The sequence below is a fragment of the Naegleria gruberi genome (assembly GCF_000004985.1).
Source record: "Naegleria gruberi genomic scaffold NAEGRscaffold_21, whole genome shotgun sequence".
In the NCBI taxonomy this organism is placed as follows: domain Eukaryota; phylum Heterolobosea; class Eutetramitea; order Acrasida; family Naegleriidae; genus Naegleria; species Naegleria gruberi.
Genome location: NW_003163306.1, coordinates 356,430 through 371,993, shown reverse-complemented (window position 1 = coordinate 371,993; position 15,564 = coordinate 356,430). Strand labels below are relative to the sequence as shown.

General features: G+C 32.7%; 7 protein-coding genes across 7 annotated transcripts; 2 read left to right on the top strand and 5 right to left on the bottom strand.

Moving 5' to 3' along the window:
- Window positions 1–181: 181 nt before the first annotated feature.
- NAEGRDRAFT_67111 (uncharacterized protein) lies at window positions 182–2,068 on the bottom strand (the record flags this gene model as incomplete). The annotated part of the gene is made up of 2 exons (XM_002677693.1): window positions 182–1,496; window positions 1,536–2,068. The coding sequence occupies 2 exons, from the start codon at window positions 2,066–2,068 to the stop codon at window positions 182–184; spliced, it is 1,848 nt and encodes a 615-aa protein (XP_002677739.1).
- A 395-nt stretch (window positions 2,069–2,463) lies between these two features.
- NAEGRDRAFT_48785 (leucine rich repeat, typical subtype-like protein) lies at window positions 2,464–3,843 on the top strand (the record flags this gene model as incomplete). The annotated part of the gene is made up of 1 exon (XM_002677788.1): window positions 2,464–3,843. One exon carries the CDS (start codon window positions 2,464–2,466, stop codon window positions 3,841–3,843), a length of 1,380 nt encoding a protein of 459 aa, XP_002677834.1.
- Window positions 3,844–4,391: 548 nt separating this feature from the next.
- NAEGRDRAFT_4886 (uncharacterized protein) lies at window positions 4,392–4,937 on the bottom strand (the record flags this gene model as incomplete). Its single annotated transcript, XM_002677692.1, has 3 exons — window positions 4,392–4,605; window positions 4,648–4,748; window positions 4,812–4,937. Coding segments are annotated over 3 exons (441 nt in total), but the record flags the coding sequence as incomplete, so codon positions are not given.
- An 81-nt stretch (window positions 4,938–5,018) lies between these two features.
- NAEGRDRAFT_48784 (uncharacterized protein) lies at window positions 5,019–9,911 on the bottom strand (the record flags this gene model as incomplete). Its single annotated transcript, XM_002677691.1, has 3 exons — window positions 5,019–5,996; window positions 6,146–7,355; window positions 9,040–9,911. 3 exons carry the CDS (start codon window positions 9,909–9,911, stop codon window positions 5,019–5,021), a joined length of 3,060 nt encoding a protein of 1,019 aa, XP_002677737.1.
- Window positions 9,912–10,056: 145 nt separating this feature from the next.
- NAEGRDRAFT_39026 (Delta9 fatty acid desaturase family protein) lies at window positions 10,057–12,335 on the bottom strand. Its single transcript, XM_002677690.1, has one exon. It carries the CDS (start codon window positions 12,277–12,279, stop codon window positions 10,138–10,140), a length of 2,142 nt encoding a protein of 713 aa, XP_002677736.1. The 5' UTR covers window positions 12,280–12,335; the 3' UTR covers window positions 10,057–10,137.
- Window positions 12,336–13,250: 915 nt separating this feature from the next.
- Window positions 13,251–13,931, bottom strand: NAEGRDRAFT_48782 (uncharacterized protein; the record flags this gene model as incomplete). The annotated part of the gene is made up of 1 exon (XM_002677689.1): window positions 13,251–13,931. The coding sequence occupies one exon, from the start codon at window positions 13,929–13,931 to the stop codon at window positions 13,251–13,253; it is 681 nt and encodes a 226-aa protein (XP_002677735.1).
- Window positions 13,932–14,678: 747 nt separating this feature from the next.
- NAEGRDRAFT_48781 (uncharacterized protein) lies at window positions 14,679–15,170 on the top strand (the record flags this gene model as incomplete). Its single annotated transcript, XM_002677787.1, has 1 exon — window positions 14,679–15,170. One exon carries the CDS (start codon window positions 14,679–14,681, stop codon window positions 15,168–15,170), a length of 492 nt encoding a protein of 163 aa, XP_002677833.1.
- Window positions 15,171–15,564: the final 394 nt, after the last annotated feature.

The window sequence follows — 15,564 nt, the reverse complement described above, 5'->3', positions numbered from 1 at the left end:
GAGAGTTTTGCTTGGCGACGAGAAAATAGGTTGTGATTAAAAATAAACAGCAAAAATATTTGTTTGTATAAACAAATCGGATTGGAAGAATCTTTTGGAAGTAGTATTAGAAAGCAAACATTAGTTTACAATGTTCGAATTGCATGCTTGTTTTTTGTAGAAATATGGTCACATGATATTTTCAATCAAGGTTAATGCAGTTTTGGAATAACGTTGAAAGGCGATTTTCAATATTTTCTGCTGAAGGTCTAATTTTTGGATCATCAGCCACCATATCCCTAATGATATCACCAAATTCAGTGTAATCCCAATCTAGAGTTTTCAACATGTTTGTTGGAATGTTCTTAATACCCTGTCTCCACAGTTGTAAAAAGACTGATTCATTTTTCAGATACAATAAAGAGGCTCCCAATGAGTAAATGTCACATTTCTCAGTGTATGGTTGGGAAGCAGCAACTTCTGGGGCTTTAAAAATACTGGTACCTAAGTTTTCGTTGATTTCAGTTCCTGAATTTTTGCAAAAGTATATTCCATTCTTTTCCACAAACTCTAAACTTAACCCAAAGTCAATTAATACAAACCACATGAAGCTTGATGGATCACTGAGTGATCTAGTCATTATATTATCGGGCTTAACATCTCTATGAATAATATTGTGGCCATGGAGATGGTTCAATGCTATGGAAATATCTATTGCCAAGGCCATTATATCTTTTTCAGACATTTTCTCTGGGAGACTGTTCAACTTTTCAAACTCTACGTCATTCTTATACACATTTAGAATTTGGGGCAAGTACATGCAGTAACATGAATTACTAATCAATTTCAGAATGATTTCTTTCTCTTCAGGTGAAACCACTTTCAGGAAAGAGTTTGATTGTAGGACATAGTTGACTCTTTCGTTCTTTTCGTCTTCGTGTTTTTTTAACACCACTTTTCCGTGTTTGGAAATTTTACTACACCTCTTTGAACTGAGAATATCAGATAGTAATTGCCCAGTTGGTATCAAAAGCTTATTTGGTGTATTGGCTGGTCTGAAAGGAGTGATGGTTGTGAAAATATTAGAAGGAACGTATTGCAAAATAAATTGCATAATATACGTAAACAATAATATCGCTCCATGCAACTTCATATCAAACCTTTGAAAGTAGAGAGAATATTCTGGGATGTTTTCATTTCCTTTCTTATTAATTTGTGCATCTAATATAAAAACGAATGTATCTAATTTGGTATAACATAACCCCAAGACTTTGCTATATTTGTTAATTTCTTCTTGGCACATAAATACTGTATTCATGTTTTGTTTCAGCTGGCTCTTCATTGAAATAATCAGTTTATAGGCATCAATGCCAAAATCTTCCCAATCCACGCGATCATCAAAAGATGTATCCTCTCTTCTACAATATACATAGTCTTTTTCAGTTTGAATAAGGCCATCATTTCTTACATTGAAGCTTTTGATTTTGTCATCTAATATCACTGTGTTTTGCTTGTCTCTACAAAATTGAATGTGATGAACAAGTAACATAACTTACTCGTTTTGTTTGTGACCTTTTAGTGTGCAGATTACATCTAACAACGAAAACATTGCACCAGAAACAACCACCTCTCCTAAATTGCGCTCGAATGAAATTCTTTCCAATCGTTCAAGTGCAGACAATAAAGAAAAGAGTGCCTTCTCTGTATTGTTATGGGGTGGAAGTGCAAATTCTTTTATCATATTCTGTTGACATTCTTTAAATAAGGAAATGGATTCAGATAACTTGTTGCTTTGAAATTGTTGATACAATGACAGAAGGCTGATCAGGAAGGGTGATTCTTCAACACATAGAGGATTTTCATTTTCTGGTTTGGGAACAATATTCAACAAGGAGCAAAACTTGGTGGTGAATTGTGTTTTTGTCCATTCTGTTTTCGTGAAATTTAATTCGGAACTTTCCTGCAATTTATCAACGTATTGCAGTACCATATCCAATTTGATATCGTCATCAGCCACTGCTTCGAAAGCCTCTTCCCATCGTTGGGTTGCCGATTTTGTTAATAGAGGACCAATTTTTCTTTTACTCATTTTTTTAAAATAATTTTTTGGCGCCTTAATTGCCTCTAAAGGATATCATGAATGAAATCTTGAAATTTGCTACCAGTGCTCAATTATCAGAAAGCATCCTTCTGCTTGAATGTGTTTGTGGAAATTACGTTATCAATTCTAAAAGAGATTAGTTAAAATCAATTCCTTTCAGAAAGATGACTCACAAAAAGAGGTTCAAGACGAATGAAACATTAACTAAACTTATTAAGGGATAATTGTTGCTTTCTAAATATTTATAAATTTGTTACAACATATGAAACTTGGTTATCTTATTTACCATTACTATTTATTTAGAAATTGAAAGTTTGTGCTTTAGGATAGATTCTGACAAAAAAGGTATTCCATTAAAAGCCATCAAGAAAATTCATAAAAAAATGGGATCACAAAATACTAAAGCTCTTGCCGAAAGTGACCTAAACAGTATTGAACACGCTGAACCTCAGAAATTTTCCAACGATGTTTGTATACTCATCTTTTCCTTCATCAATTCTGCAGAAAATACGAAATTTCTTGTCGATTCTTGTTCGAAAGTTTGTAGCCAGTGGCGTCAATTTATCAAATACGAATGTGGCCTGAAAATAGATATTCACTTTGCAAAAAACAAAGAATTGAAGAAAAAACTCCGTGATGGATGTTTGAAATATTACAATGTTTCATCATTGAAAATTCGTCTAACTTCTCTTGTTAATTTGAATGGAAAATCAATGAATTCCCTTTGTAAAGGAGCTAATTCACATTTACTGAGAGAATTGAACTTGACTGGAACAGGATGTGATGCAGAGAGTTTCAAGATTATTGTAACAACTCTAAGATTGGAATCTTTGAATTTTTCATTTAATAGTATTAGTGATGATTCATTGGTGATATTGAGCCAAAATGAGGGAATGAAAAATTTGAGAGTTTTGCATGTTTCTGGTGATTTTACAAATGATGGCATTTTGGCAATGACAAATAGTCCATACTTGAAGAAATTGGAAGAGTTTTATGCTCATTCACCTCTGAAAAAACTGTCAATTATTGCTCTTGTTGACACTTTCAAGTTGAAAGCATTGGAATTTAGAGTAACAAAAGAGAATGATGAGGTATTTGAATACTTTTCCAAAAATGAGAATTTATCTCAATTAACTTACCTCTCTGTTCAACCACAAACTTATGAGTATTTTGAAAGCAGCATTTGTTTAATAGCTAACAATCCATTTTTAACTAAATTGAGATACTTGGATATTTCTCGACTATTAATTGAAAACGAAGGATTGGTCAAACTATTCTCAAGTCATATCATGTCAACAATGAAAACATTAATAGCTGACTCCTGTGAAATTAAAAAAGAGGAAGCTATAGCACTTGCTTCCAATAGACTTATCAGAAACCTCACCTATCTCTCCTTAGCGGATAATGGAATTGGATCTGGGTTTGAAGCATTAATAACATCACCAATTATGAGGAATGTCACATCCCTGAATGTAAGCAACAGTGATCCCGGAATAGGAAATGTTGGCTGTTTAAAAATTGGCTCTAGTGAATATTTGTATAATTTGACATATCTCAATATTTCCAATAACAAAATTAATGAAGTTGGAATTATTGGACTTACATTTGGAAATATGCTCGACTTGAAAGAGCTGAATCTGTCACGAAATGTCTTCTCAGATGAAGCCCATCAATTGCTTGACGATTGTATTTTTCTGAAGCCAGTTGAGGTGGATAAATGGGGTTGTAAATATGAAACTAGAAAACCACATCCAATGAAATAGAATTAAGAAGGTCTCATTTGATTGAATCCTTTATAAATTTCTATTTGCTTCTTTGGTTCTGAATTGCTAGGTCACATTACCACCACAATGGCAAATCCGTATGAATTTCAAATTAATTTTTGGAAGGTTTACAAGTTTTGTTTAATATGCATCAATTCCACTGAAATTTCAGTAAAAGATGGTCGATTATTGAAATCATCAGCCCATGCCATCTTTAAAATGGAAAATAATCCATCGAGTGCTTTCATATAACTATCTAATGGATCATCAACTAGTCCAAGATTATTTCCCACATTCCCTTGATTGGTAAATTTGAAATCTTCCACAACAAAATATTCTCTAATCCACATTCTCATAATTTGTGAATGAGAATTGATTGGCAAGGTTGGAATTGGTAAACGTAATCCTTCAGAAATCAATTTTGGAATAAACAATAGAGAGCTTTGATTGGCAAGTGATGAAAATGTTTCAATTTCCTGTTTTGACATGATGGTAGAAATTTTTGGATTTGTTGTATAGTTTTGATGGAATAGTACTGTCTCATCAAATAACAATTGCCACATTATAATAGAAAAACTATAGACATCTGATTTTTCATTGTAATTTTTTCCTAATAGAATCTCTGGACACATGTAGAGCAATGTTCCAATATGCTGTGTTTTGGTTGTGTTTGAGCTTTGATTGGAAAGTGTTGATAAACCAAAGTCAGCAATTTTAGGTGTTAAATCATTGGATAGTAGAATATTTCCTGGTTTCAAATCTCTGATTGAATTGATTAGTTAAAAATATACGAAATCAACTCACCTGTGAATAATCATACAATTATCCTTTCCACCATGTAAATAACTCATTCCATTTGCAATTCCAATAAGAATTGAAACTTTTTCTCTCAGATTGATATGTTTCTTCTTCATTTTACAATCATAAATTAATTTTTCCAAACATCCTCCATTCATATATTCAGTTACCATGAATTTTGATTGATCTGATAAGACCACTCCATAAAGGTTAACAACATTTGGATGTCTTATAGATGAAAGCATTGAAGATTCATGTTCAAATTCACTAGAATCCATATCATCTTCCTCTAATTTAATTGTCTTCAAAGCAACTTCAACATTTTTCCAACTAAATTTCACATAATTGAATAAGATTATAGAGTCCATGAATTAAACTTACAGAGCTAGATAGACAACTCCCATTCCTCCTTCACCAATCTTTTTTATAACCTTGATATCCTCAATCTTGATTAGCCAATTCTTAATGGAATATTTGGATTCTAATTCAGATGTATATAGTGATTGTAAATCCAATAATTTTTGAGTCAACTCTTCCTCTGCTTGTTCCTTCTTATGAAGAACTTTAATTTTACTCTTCATTCCATAAAATTTGAAACAAACAATTCCAATAATAGTAAAAACTATACATCCTACAATAAGTACAGATGACACTACAAATGGAATGATAAGGTATGAGTTAAATTCACATGAGTATGCAAAACCACCATTTACAATCTTTTTCATATCCGCTTGAAGAGAGAACCAAGGTTTACATTCCATTGGGGTCACAGCAATTTCTATTTGGGATGAAAATGTTCCAGTTTTGAATAGAGATGACTTGATTGTAAATATTAAAGTTCCATTTCCTCTTAATTTTTCATTGGTAGATCTAGAATATAGAATTCCATCAATTTCATTGGTGGTCGGCTGATGAATTTCAAATGTCATGTCCTTGGAAGGTTTTGTTTCCACAGAGAGTTCCATTTCAGTGAACGAATTCACTGGAATATTATCATTTCCATATGTATTGTCAAACAAATCTAAATTGAGCACTAATTTCTCTCCAAATGATGTTTCCAACATTTTAGCATTGCTATTGCTATCATTACTCATTGATAGAAATTGTTTTACTGGAATTCTTAAACTGATAATCTCTGGGAATGCATCATGATTTGAAAGCTTTCCATTTCCATTGTAATTGTCTTTGCACCGATCTATCAAAGGTACGCCATTCTCTTGTTTCGTTCCAACAGTATAGGCACCTCCACCAGATATTCCTGCATAATTATTATTGATTGAAAATGTTTGAAATCCAAGATTCAAGACGGTTTTCAATGTGAAAATAGCTCCACCATATTTGGTGGCTTTGTTTTTCTCAAATGTTGATGAGTATATATAAACACTAGAGGAATAGGTAAAATCAATAGATGCACAAGCACCTCCATAAGATGCTGTATTGTTATAAAAATACTATTTTTGATTAATTTTTGGTCAATTAGGCCAACCTTAACGAAACTACTTACATCTACACTACTTTTGTATTTATGAGCTTGAAAATTGAGAACTGCACCTCCTGTAATTCCTTCATTGTTAATAAAAATACATGATTCTGTTGTTAATAGGGATTGATATTGTAAAATAGCTCCGCCTCCTCTTTCGTCTGCCTTAATATTTGATAAACTTTCACTCGAATCTAAAACTTGCTTGTTATTCTCAAATATTGTATTATGAGCAAATAGATTATAAATAGTTTGTAAATTAATAGCTGCTCCTCCCTTAACATTCGAATTATCTTTAAAATGTGACCATTCTACTTCTGCATTGATACCAGTTCCCTCTAAATACATTGCACCAACTGATTGACAATTGGAAAATACAGACGCTGACACTAATACGTTGCAGATTGCAGAGGAAGTAACTGAAAATGCTGCATAAATGGAATTGGGTATTAATGAAAGTACAATTGCCAATTTGTTTGGAATATTTTGAATGAGTTCACAATTTTGAATAGTAACAGAAAGTGCTTCACGTGCTTGAATGGATGACCTATAAAATTTGGAACTGGCAATATAAAATGATGGTCTAGGGACCGATTTTGGAGTGTATCCTAAACCATTAGTTAAATCTAAAAGAGAATATTCAAATGTGGAATTTTCAACTAGCAACGAACCATTCGAAAGTGTAGATCCAACATATAAATTACAGCCAATAATATGTGAATTTCTTACAATAACTTCCTTACTGCTCGTATCTATTGATCCAAGTTCAATGAAAATATTAAATATAACCTTTTTCAAATCGATATTCGAATCTTTTTCAAGCAATTGTTTCAAATTTTCTGTTCCTACTTGTATATTATCCAGAATTAAACTTCTCCGAATATCATTCACCACAAAATCAACTATTGTACAGTTGAAAATTTCCAATTGACTAACTCCAAACATTACCAAATCCAAATTCAAATTTGAAAATCTAACCAATGGTATTTTGACTTGGTTCTGATCCGCACTACATTCCAAGTTGACCAATCGATTCGTTCCCATAAAATGAATGCTATCAATAGTCACATTCTCATTATTAAACAAAATACAATCACCTATCCAATTATTCATCAATTTAATTAGAATATTATTTCCTGAATTTGTATTATTCATTAAATTATCAATAGGATATCGAATTGTTTTACATGGTAAACTTTCCATCATTCCACATGTGGGAGAATCTTGTCCAATCCTGGAGTGAATATAAAATTCCACATTATTTGCCAAACTAAATGATGAAAAGAAGATTAGAATCGACAAGACCAAATAAAAACAATGTGGCTGATGGATGGGTGTTGCATGGTTTGGATGCATTTTTTTTTGAATCTTCCTTGAAACGCGTCAATGTCCATGAATGTTACAAATTTGTTCACAAATTAAGAATTTTTACAATAATATCGGACCAAAATAATAACCGTGCTAATCATTCAAAAAATTAGATTTCAATATATTATCAAGTTGTGTCAATCCTCCCAATTTCTTAGTAGTACCGTAAATACAGTCACTGGGGAAAATAAAACGGTACTACTAAGAACTTTATTGAGATAATCAATTGGGTGTTTTTGGAATTGTAATCTGTTGGGGAAAAGAACATGCAGTTATGTCTTTTTAAATCTTGCAAATTTGTGAAATCTTTCTCTTGTTGCATTTGTTTCAATTTCTCTTTTGAGTTCAGGTAAATATTCAACAAGTGGATTGTCCATCAATAAACAAGACATGATCATATAAATTGGTGTAATCACAAATGCTTCTTGTAAGAGAAATGCTGGAGTTCTGTCATCAATCAAAATATGTCCTATAATGATTTGGAAAATTAAGGCAATTAACAAACAACCAACTGCATTGAATAAAACTGTAAATGATTGACTATTTGGATCTCCACTATTCAAGCAAACAATTGATTTAACAAATAAGGAAATAGCCAAACAAATAAATGTCAAAAAATATGGAACAATTCTATCAATTCCCATTGAAAATATCACATATAAAACACTCCACAAATAAATCAATGGCAGAGTCAATTCCAATCCAGTTGTAAATCTTGTTAAAAATCCAAACATTAACCATAATCCACTAAAAAATGGAATAATGGTCAACAAGTGTAAAAATCTATTCAATTTTGATGGGTGAAAATAATGTGTGAATGCAAGAGTTTGTTGTAAAATGTGTTCGCATTCGTTTTGTTGGTTAGTCAATTTTACAGTTTCATTTTTGAATCTGTTGTAAAGTAAAACGTAGAGAGGTGAGAGAAAAGTTCTCACTTGGTGGATGGGCTGTGTTTGCTGTTGGGACATTTTTTTCTGATTGGTTGAACTGGACTGCGCTAGCATTAATTTCATGAGATTACAACATTCTGAAAGCTGATAATAAAACTATTATTTATAATCAGAAATTAAATAAATTGACCAGTTCAATAATTAATCCCATGTTCTTGGCAATATTCAACAAGTGAAGAAACATCTGAAACATTAATCAATTTTTTCAATTCTGGTAGAATAATCATTTCAAAAAACTCAACGAATGGCTTCGAATGAACTGATATACTATTTGAATACGATAATGGATTATTGAAATTCAGATCTGAATCATTCAAGCACTTTTCACAAATTCTCCAATCTTGTGGTTGACAGTCAACTTTAATTCGTTGATCTGAATTGTGATTATCTTCCCAAAACTCCCTCATGGCAACACTATGTTTTCTTAAGCAATCATTGCATCTAACAAATTCTCCTCCAACATGAATGGCATGAAATTCAACAAGAGTTAAATTATTAACATGATGCACTTGGCATGATTTGGAAATCATAACTCCTCCAGAGCTGCCAAAAAATAGACATTCAGAGCTAGCTAGACACTCTTGATTGGAAGAGTTGTACCTGAACTCTTCGTCCTTCTCCCATTCATCATTGATGTTTCTGAAAGGATGTAAAATTTTGCCGAAACTTGCACACAAAGTTCCATAACCATTAAAGATATTGCTTTTCATAACCAATTCACTGGGTGCCCAACTAGCATAGTTTGCATAATCTTTTAATGGTGAAGTGTTTTCTTCATCACCAGGATAGGAAAGAGTAATAATTTCATCTCCTGGTTGCAATACTGTTGATGAAGGTATGAAAATCACATTATTTGGTTTGCCTGTGAATAGGACAGCAGAAAAATCAAAGAATGAAAAGTCTCCAATCTCTCCAGTAATTGCATCAATTCCTGTCCATATTTTTGTTTGTTTGAACTTGGTTTCGTAGGGAGTTAGTTTCAATAATTGTCCTGAAAAACATAATCTCTTCTTTTCTGGAAGTTGCTCTACTTGTTTAAGAGCATCATCAAAATAACCAATATTCCATGCATTACTAAATGCAAAGCAAGGATTTGTTCCAATCTTTTCATTAACATGGCAATTAGTAATCACCAAATTGGGAAGCATATAAAAACCAGATCCTGATGTTACAACCTTCTTTGGTAGAGAGGATTCGCGTTGTTTGTCCAATGCACACAACCTAACTACAGCCATTGAACCCTCTTTGGCACTAGATAATTCCTTCAAAGTATCAAAATATTCACTAATATACCTGCATATTGGGGCAGCCCAAGATTTCTGATTAAACCAAAAAACATTGAAACAAGTGTTGGGAGGAAAATGATCCTTACACAGTTTCAATTCGTCAAAGCTTTCAATTGTGGAGGTAATTTCATGAGCAGAAGGAATGTAACAAGTAATCACCTCAAGGTGTTCCTTAACGAATCTCATTTTTGTGTTTTTTTTGTTTGCTTTCTGCGGATGGCGGTTAGAAACATTAAGGAATGCCTTAAAGCCTTCGAAAAATAACTTGTTGTTTCATAGGTTTGTACAAATAATTGTATGCAAATTGCAATCTAAAAGAGTTTTTGATTAATTTTGAGAACAGAACTTGGTTATTATTTATTGTGTAATGGTGCAATGTCTAATTCTGCTTCAAAAATTAATATCGGAAAGTTTAATCACTCTTTTGGGGAGCAAGTTTGTAAATTCTGATTTGAGCCAAAATATTCTTGGCAACGTTAGTGTGCAAGTAAACATCACCCTTGAAGGCCTTAGTGGCATCCTTACCAAGATAAGCTTTCAAGATAGTTTCACCACCTGGATGTTCACCAATAAAGTTAGTGACATCATGGACAACATTATCAATAATGATTAAAGATTTGGTCTTGCAATCCTTTTGGAATTCTTCATATGATTTGGTTGGCAACTTTTCAAGAGGAGTACCCCAATCATAAAGTTTCTTTTCTTCATCAATCTTCTTTTGTTCTTCATCGATTCTCTTTTGCATCATGATAAGTTTACCCTTTTCGTAGTGAATTGGATCACAACGTTTCAAATCATAGGTCATGCCAAAGAGAGAGAACATATAGAGAAGCCATTTGCCTGGGTCATAGTGATACCAACGAACACCATTTCTGTAATCGTAGGCGAATGTGTGATGGAAATTGTGATAACCTTCACCAAAAGTGAACAAACTGACCATATATGAATCACAAGCTGTGTGATCGTCATTGAAAGTGGAAACACCCCAAGAGTGAGCCAAACTGTTAATAAAGAAAGTACAATGTTGGAGGAAAGTCTTTGACAAGACACCTGCGATGAAGAAGCCACCATAATAATCGCCCCAACATAAACCAGCAATCAGCATTGGACACAAATATCCCAAAAAGACAGCCAAATATGGATAATATTCATGATGGAATTTGATAACAGGATCAGAAAGTAAATCCTTAGCATTTGTAGTATCAACTTCTCTCTTCCACATCAACCATCCCATGTGAGCATAGAAGAAAGAGTTCTTAATATTGTATGGATCTCTTTCAGTATCAACATATTGATGGTGTCTACGGTGATCAGCTGACCAAGAAACAACACTTCCTTGGAAAGCACTTGTACCGAGTAACATTAAGAAAACTCTAACTGGCCATGTTGCCTTACAGGAACGATGAGCAAAAACTCTGTGATAACCAGCAGTAATACCAATACCAGCAATGTAATATCCAACAAAGCTCAAAACATAAGTCTTCCAGTTGAAAGCACAAGTCATAACACCATAAATAGTACCAACAACGGATCCAATCAAGTAAATGGTGATGAACCAGTCAATATTTCTCAAATCAACTTCATTTTCAAAAGTCTTTCCCAAATCAGAGAAGAAAGTAGTACCACCAATACCTTCCAAATTCTTACCAAACTTTTCACAGAGAGCATTCTTAGCCTTATTCCAGTTATAGTTTGGAACAACCTTGATCAACTTTTCCTTCAAGTTTTGAGTAATTGTTTCATTGTTATTATTGGCCTTCTTGTTCCACTTCAACTTGATTCTATAAGAATGGTTGGCATAGTTAGTCAAGAATTCAATAATAGATGGGAAATGAGTAATGGTATTCTTCTTAGCATCAGCATCATTGACCTTCATAAAAGTAGAGTTGATCAAATGGTAGGCAATAAGTGGAGCAACATAGAACTTGACCAATCCCCACAAACCAACAAAGTAAACCATCAAAGAGAAGAATGCAGCAGCAAATACATAGAGAACAACTGCATTGATAACAATACTCTTCTTAGTTTCAAAATAAATGTTAGCTCTGAACCAATCAAAGATTGAACTCAAAAACCACAATGGACTCTTCAAAACAAAAGCCAAAGCTTTCATAACAAAACCTTCATCTTCTTGATTGACATTTTGTGATTTTTCTTCTTCTGACTTGTTTGCCAAGGTCTTAAAAGCTTCAAATGGATAAAGCAATGGCAACATGCAAATCATACCAACCAAATCATTGACCCAACTTGGCATTGTCTTTTGATTGAAAAATCTATTTTCACTACAAGCATAAGCAACACCCATCAAACCACTGGCACACAAGCCAACAAAGAACCAACTGATTGGAAGTAAATACCATGGAAACATGGCAGCAGCAACAATACCAAGAGTAAGGAAGGCAATTGTCATTAAAACTTGAGACCAAGCTTTGGTACTTGACAATTGGAAAGCATCCGAATCTTGCAATAAACGTTTGATTTCATCCCAAGAGAGATTATTCTGATCTTGCTGTTGAAGCAGCAATTGTGTATCCTCACCACGACTGACAGTCATTTTCTCTCTGTGTAGTAACGAGAAGCGCAACAAAGAGCAGGTGTGGTAGTTTTTTTTTAATAGCAAATTAAAGATTCAAGCCAGGGGATTTAAGCGACGGTACATGTCCGAACCAATCGGTTGTTGATGGCGTGAAGTGAGAGCGTGCACTAGGCAATGGGCTAAAATTGAGCGTTGCTTTTTGTTGAAATTTCCTGAAAGAACAAGCAAGGTGCAGGCATAAGCGTACAATATTCATAGGCCACAACATTAGGAGTTTTTGAATTGTTTAATATTAAATCAGCTTATTGATCCGTATACATAGAGGGAGCTGAAGTGGATCATTTATCAGTTGATCTCAATATTGTTGTGATGGTAATATTCAACCAAATCATTGAGAAAGGAACAGTTTCACAGATGAGTAAGCTATTTATTGGAAGGTTGAGGAAGAAGAGACTTCACAGGTTTCATAATTGATGTTGAGTTTGCTAAATTTCGAAATTTTCCGAAGCTTCAAATATGAATATTCACCCTTATCGCTTTAAAAGAAACATTACACATCTGGGTTATCACATTTGTTGAAATTCTCGAAATGGTTCATTCTTGCGGTTGACCAGTTAATACATTAATAATTTGATTGAATATTTAATAATAATTAAATTATCTTTAATTTATTTTGAAATTATTAAAAAAAAAATGTCCAGCAGTTTTTCAAAGGGAGTTTTACACCTTTTTAAAAATAATAAATCTGTTGTTATTTTCTCTGCCATCACAGTTGCAGGTTTTATTGGATCAATTAAAGTATTAAAAGATGATTCCGATACCAAGTGGAGAAGACATGAAGGAATTTTCAAAGATAGAGATAGATTAAATCAGAGAAGAATTGCCAATGGAATGCAACCAATGGCTGATGAATTTTCGGATCCGAAATTAGTTGAAGAATGGCTTGAATGGAAAAAGAAGAATGGTGTCAAATACTAAGATTGGGTGTATTATTTTGTTAGTACATAGACGAACAAACTTTCTTCATCATCATGTGTAATGCTGATTTTTGAACAATTGTGGGTGTCGAATGAAATCAAGTCATCTTTGGATTCTTCCTCAGTTTCTGGTTCTAATGAGTAATCGTATTGGCTAAATACAACCCATTTACGTTTTGGTTTTAAAATTCTTATGACTTGGTGTTGAACTGTTCTCACATTTTCAATTCCTTTATCAACAATTCCTTCTTCGTAGGATTCTGCATCTTCTTCCATGTATAAAGAGTCTAATGTTGCCTTATCAATCACAATATCAAATGAGTTTTCAGCAAATGTACTTTCCATATTTCTCATATCTTGTAAAATATATTGAATTGAATTCTCTCCTAAAACTTCAATGGAATATTCTTTCATCATTTCACACAAACTTTGAGAAATGTCTGTGCATACAATATTTTTGTAACCCATTTTGTAAATATCAACAGGAAGTGTTGAAAGTCCAGCTCCCAAAATCAAAATTGTAGAATCCTTTTTCAAATTCTTCATTATTGGTTTCAAATGCTTCTTTACCACTGAAAATTCACCGTACCAATCCCTTTCCAAATATTTCTCATTTTCAAAATATTGAGAAAGTGTTAATTCATTATTCAATTTCTTTTTTTCCTCATAATCCAATTTGATTTTTGAATACATTCTTTTTGGATGAGTTATTAAATCCACAACAATGCTTACCTATCCCAAAAATCAATTGAATGTAATTCCAATTTTTCAGATCCACCAAATGACATTTTTCTCAAATTTTCAATATAAGATACAGCCCTTTCTTTTGCCTCTTCCAATAATATTTCTTGTTCTTCAAAAGATGAACATTCCTTTCTATATCTGTGAATATAATCTCTAAATATTTCTCTCATCATTCTATTTGTTTCTGCCAATTGTGAAGGAGGAAATGTTTCCCTGTGCAATTTAAAAATCATTCTATAAATCGGAAACCACACTGGCATTTTCTTTTCAGTTTTTGGTGCTCCGAATAGAGTGACATAATTTCTTCCTAATGATGACATTATCGATAAATTATTTAAAGTAGTAACTTGTTTCATGGTACGAAGAGAAAATAACAGTGTGTTGTGTTTTTGATAGCCTTGTTTGAACATTTTTTTTTTAAATTTTAAATAAATTTAATTGTTTTTCAACAGTTTTATTAGTGGACCCAAAACTGTTGGTATTTTCCTTTTGCCACGATTCGTATCTTCTTCTTTGAAGTTGATGTATTGGTGGTTTTCGCTTCTTTGACATTTTTATTTTCAAACTTTCTCTATTTGTGGTTATGTTAACATGATAGGATGATTGGGTTCAAGTTATTTTAACAATCTTTTTTTAGATATTGTAAGCTAACAAGTGAATCGATTGAATCCATTACAACAAAACAATTTGAAAAAAATGGTAAAACACGCCTTTGCAAAATTTGCAACCGATCTTGAAAGGATTTCTGGAGGTGTTTTTAAATTTGTAAGTAATGGCAATAACCAGTCTCCATCCTTACAAGTGGCTGACAATACTACTTTTAACACCTCAACCACATCAAATAAAAGAAAAAGACATGAAGAAGATAATTCCGAAAGTTCTATCAACAGTGACCCAAAACCAATGCAACCTAAAAAACAACATATGAATCAACCATTGGATAAGTGTTTAGGGAAAAATGATGATTTTCTATTGAGTGAGTTAGGTTTGGACCCTGAAGAGATGAACAAAGAGGAGGATGTTGGTGAAACAAATGTCACTTCAATTAATGGTAATAACGATAAAAAAGAAGATAATTTGGTGAATCGTCTTTCGAGTCAAAATATTGAACTTCAGAAGAAATTAGATGATGCCATTCAATTACAAAGTTATCTTGCTTTAGAATTGGCCAAGACAAGCAAGGAATAAGAAAATTCAAATGCTAAACTCAAATTCAAAACCATTGAATCAAAACAAAAATCCAAATACATCAGTCATATATTTACCAGTATTGCTACTTTGTCCAAATATGTATCACCAGAGTTTGTTATTAAAGATCCTTGCAAATTGATGGAAAATACTCCAATTAAAGAAGAATATCTTTCTACAATTGATACTCAAGAAAATGGCCAATAAATAAATCCAAAAAATTGAGATTATTTTGAATTATTGCAAATTGCAATTAATTGTTTAAATGAAAAACACAAGGAGGGAAGTTGCCGCCAATGGAGGTTTTTGGGAATATGGTCATTTAACAAGTACAAGCCAATTCAGTAATCTCTTGTTAAAAAGTCATCCATTACAGGTGCTGTGAATTAAGAAT